At 38.0% G+C, this 4,173-nt stretch overlaps 1 gene segment (V, D, J or C); it reads left to right on the top strand.

Moving 5' to 3' along the window:
- Positions 1–3,108: 3,108 nt before the first annotated feature.
- Positions 3,109–3,855, top strand: LOC106000742. The segment is given in 2 exon segments: positions 3,109–3,157; positions 3,524–3,855. Coding segments are annotated over 2 exon segments (381 nt in total).
- Positions 3,856–4,173: the final 318 nt, after the last annotated feature.

The following is a 4,173-nucleotide window of genomic DNA, read 5'->3' on the forward strand; positions in this document are numbered from 1 at the left end:
CTTGTCCTAGACATATACTAGTTATTGCAGATAAGGGAAACCATGGGACCTTTGTTTCTTTGATTCATAAGTTAAGAGTTGTGAACTATTGGGATTTTAAGATTACAACAAGCTTTCAAGAAGTTTTTTTTTAATCAAATTTTCAGTGCTTGGCTCTATAGTTTTTAATAAAATAAATTTCCTTATCTCTCTTTTTTCCTTCCTTCAACTTTTGAAATTTAGGACGTTTGCTTTTATTATACTTCAAAAACAATGACTAAACAATATAAGACAAGAAAAGAATAACTGAATCTCTATGGTCTCCAAGTCCAGTGAAGTCTCTCCATTGCTACCTAGGGAACATTGGCTGAAAAAGGGAAAGAGGAAACAAATGCAACTTGGAATTATCAAATAAACAAACTTGTCCAGTAAAACAAGCTAGTTAGGAAGATAAAGGGGAAGAAAGGGGAAAGTAGAAGAGATGGAAGAGAAAAATATACACATTGATGTAAAGAGTTGGGAATCCTAGAACCCAATAGAGAAATTCACTCTGTAGATACATTGTCACTTGTTAACTGCAGAAAAACCAATGAACTGGAAGATACATCAATGTATGTTGTATAGTAAAAAAGAATGATAGATTTATAAGTCAATGTGATGATTACTCTCATAAGATTATGTTTAAAACTATAAACAAAAAGAAAAATGAGTTATAAAAATTCTTAAATATAAAACAATAATTTATGCATTAAAGAGTTCTACCGAAACACAGTCATGTAAAACACAGATAAAAACCTGTGTACAGTGAAAAATAATCTTTCAGAAAGTTATGTCTTTTTATACAAGAAAATTTTCAGAACTGCCATGGATAATACTCATATTATTAAAAATAGAGATTAGACTACAATACAATAACGTATGTGACTAATGAATGAATAACAGAAGCCAGCAAGAATTCTGCATTCATGACTTTATACTTCAAAATTGAAGTTTTTATAAATGCAAATGAAGATAAGCTAGCATGTGCTGACATACTCTGGAGGACCTGAAAATCTTTCAGAACCACAAGAAATAACAGGAAGGGTCCTGAACCTATGGGAAAAAATGGCCTCAGAAAGAGTCCAGAAAAAAGAAAGATGCTAAAACAGAAGAACACATTTTTTTCTTCAAATTATGTGATGATCAAGTCTAGGAAAAACCATACTATGTGGCTTATGTCAAGACTGTCACTGGAGAATATTATAGAAGTGTTATGGATTGTGAAGGCAAAAACATGCATCTGAGAGAATTGATACAGTATTCCATAGTTTTTCTGAATTACAGATTTGTATAAAACTATTGCTCATATCATATCTCTACTTCTACATTATATGTGGTTTGTATTGAGCAAACTAAAATGACCAAACCTAACTCATTTTCACTGTATTTGATGTCAGTATAATTTGGGAAGGGGAAGGGAAAAAACAAATTATTCAAATAGGGATACAGATTGACCCATTGCAACAATGAGATGTACAAGACACTATGTCGAAAAATGAACTTTACAATTTAGGCGGGGTGGGGAAGGGTGTGGAGGGAAGGGAGATTGGAGGGTGTAGCTGAGAGGGCAAGTAGGGATGTTAGGGGAAAAACAAAGGAGGAGGCTACAAAGCTTGATAAGAAATGTACTCATTATCTTGCTCATGTAACTGTAACCCCTCTGTATAGTATTTTGACAATTAAAAATAATTTAAAAATAAAATAAAATGACCAAACTTAAACTTTTAAATAAATATCTAGAAAATAAATAAGAATGACTCACTACTTAATGAAAAAGCATCTTTATTAAAGAAAACTTTCGGGGCTGGGAAGGTGGCTCAGTAGTAGAGCGCTTGCCTTGCATGCCTGAGGCCCTGGGTTCGATGCCTCAGGACCACATAAGGAAAAAGAAAAAAGCCAGAACTGGCGCTGTGGCTCAAGTGGTAGAGTACTAGCCTTGAGCTGAAGAGCTGAGGGATAGTGCCCAGGCCCAGAGTTCAGGCCCCACGACCGGACCAAAAAGAAAAAGAAAAAAAAAAGAAAACTGTAAAACATGTCTGGAAAGGGTTGAAGAATTAGGGCGCAGGCAAAGAGAAGGAGGAATCATGAAGGCATGCCCCTCTGTAGGGAACACATATACAATCTCTCTTGCCTTTTGTTTTATAATACATTTTTTATTGTGAAGATACTGTACATAGGGGTTACAATTACATGGGCAAGATAATGAGTACATTTCTTATCAAGCATTGTAGCCTCCTCTTTGTTTCCCCTTCCCATCCCTTCCCATCCTCCCCCTGGCCTCCCACCTAATCCTCCTCCCCACCTTGCTTTCTTTTTATAATATATATTTTTATTGTGAAGATACTGTACATAGTGGTTACAATTACATGAGCAAAATAATGAGTCCATTTCCTCTTTTTTTTCCCTTACCATCCCTTTTCTCTCCAACTCCTTCCTCTCTACTCCCTCCCCCCAGCAAAATTGTAAAGTTCATTTTCAACATGGTGTCATGTACATCTTATTTGTTACAATGGTCATCCTGTATCTTTATTTCAGCATTTTGTCATTTCCCTTCCCCTCCTCAAATTAGAAAAAGATATATACAAGATGCAGGACACCAGAATCAAATACAGTGAAAACAGGGGTTGTACAATGGAGGAACATACAAAGAAAAAAATCACAAAGTACATTATTAGTACATTAAAAAGAACAAGAAAGATAAAATCTCTTGTGCCCCTATCTTGGAGCTCATTGGCTTAGTATCAGGTTATATGGTCATATGTACATAGCTTTTGACCTCTTCTGCTTGTCCTAGACATATACTTGTTATTGCAGATAAGGGAAAATATGGGACCTTTATTTCTTTGAGTCTGTCTTACTTCATTTATTTAATTTTTTCCAAGTTTCTTGATCATAGTTAATGACTCTTACTAACAGGAGAGGCCCCACCCTCCTGGTGTCACTTTGTTTTTCTCCTGACAGTTTGTCTCTGACAACTGCACTCACCAGGATATTTGCATATTGCTCCCTGGGGAGGAGCTTCTCTGCAAATCCACCATAAAAGCTCAGCTCTAAGCTTGCCTGGGCTGACAAGGACTGCTTACTCTCAGAATGAGTTGCCCTGCTCAACTCCTGGGGCTGCTCATGCTCTGGATCCCAGGTAAGAACACACTAGAGCTGAGGAAGGAGATGGGGAGGGCCTGAGCTCTGGTGCCCAATTCTTCCCATGTGTGATGTATACAACACACATGAGAGGTGCATATTTTCCCTCCTGGATGGGTAGATGATGTAAGTGTGAGGAAGATTCCAGAAGGACCAAAGAACCTTGTTCTGCTTAGGACTAGATAAGCAGAAAGTGCTGGTAAATTCTAGAGATCCTCATGGTTTACAACTATCAGTGTGTGTGTGTTGTGTGTGTGTGCCATGTTTAATGAAGATTTTGGATCAGAAAACATTATTAAAAATTTTATAGTCCAGTATAAGTTCAGAAAGAAACTGTAATTAACCTGTCCACTTCTCTCTTTAGGATCTGCTGGGGTTGCTATGTTGACCCAAACTCCACTCTCCCTGCCTGTCACCCTTGGAGATCAGGCCTCCATCTCCTGCAGGTCTAGTGAGAGCCTCCTGTACAGTAATGGAAAAACGTATTTGTATTGGTTCGTGCAGAAGCCAGGCCAGTCTCCACAGCGACTGATCTATTGGGTTTCCAACCGAGAAACTGGAGTCCCAGACAGATTCAGTGGCAGTGGGTCAGTCACAGATTTCACACTGACAATCAGCAGGGTGGAATCTGAGGATATTGGTGTTTATTACTGCTTTCAAGATACACATGATCCTCCCACAGTGATACAGCCCTGAACAAAAACCGGCCTGCTTGTGGTGGCACAGCTGTCACTTATAGCTTGTTTGTGAAGCAGCATAACAGCTTTTCCGAGTGAATGTGAGAGCAAGGAACTGGTGGTGTCAGCTCAATGTGTTACAGTTGAGCTCAGAGTACCATGAGTGGCTCTGCTACCCTTCAAGGATAATGGGCAAAAGCTATGGCATTGCACAGACAGCAGGAGAATAAATGTGGCTCATTCAGCTGCTGCTGATATCATAGTTCATGGAGTAATTGATTAAATTCTCATTCTCATCCTATCAGCTTTTATATGATGTATTAATTGTATTTATTTG

Source organism: Dipodomys ordii, unplaced genomic scaffold (assembly GCF_000151885.1).
Source record: "Dipodomys ordii isolate 6190 unplaced genomic scaffold, Dord_2.0 Scaffold237, whole genome shotgun sequence".
NCBI lineage: Eukaryota > Metazoa > Chordata > Mammalia > Rodentia > Heteromyidae > Dipodomys > Dipodomys ordii.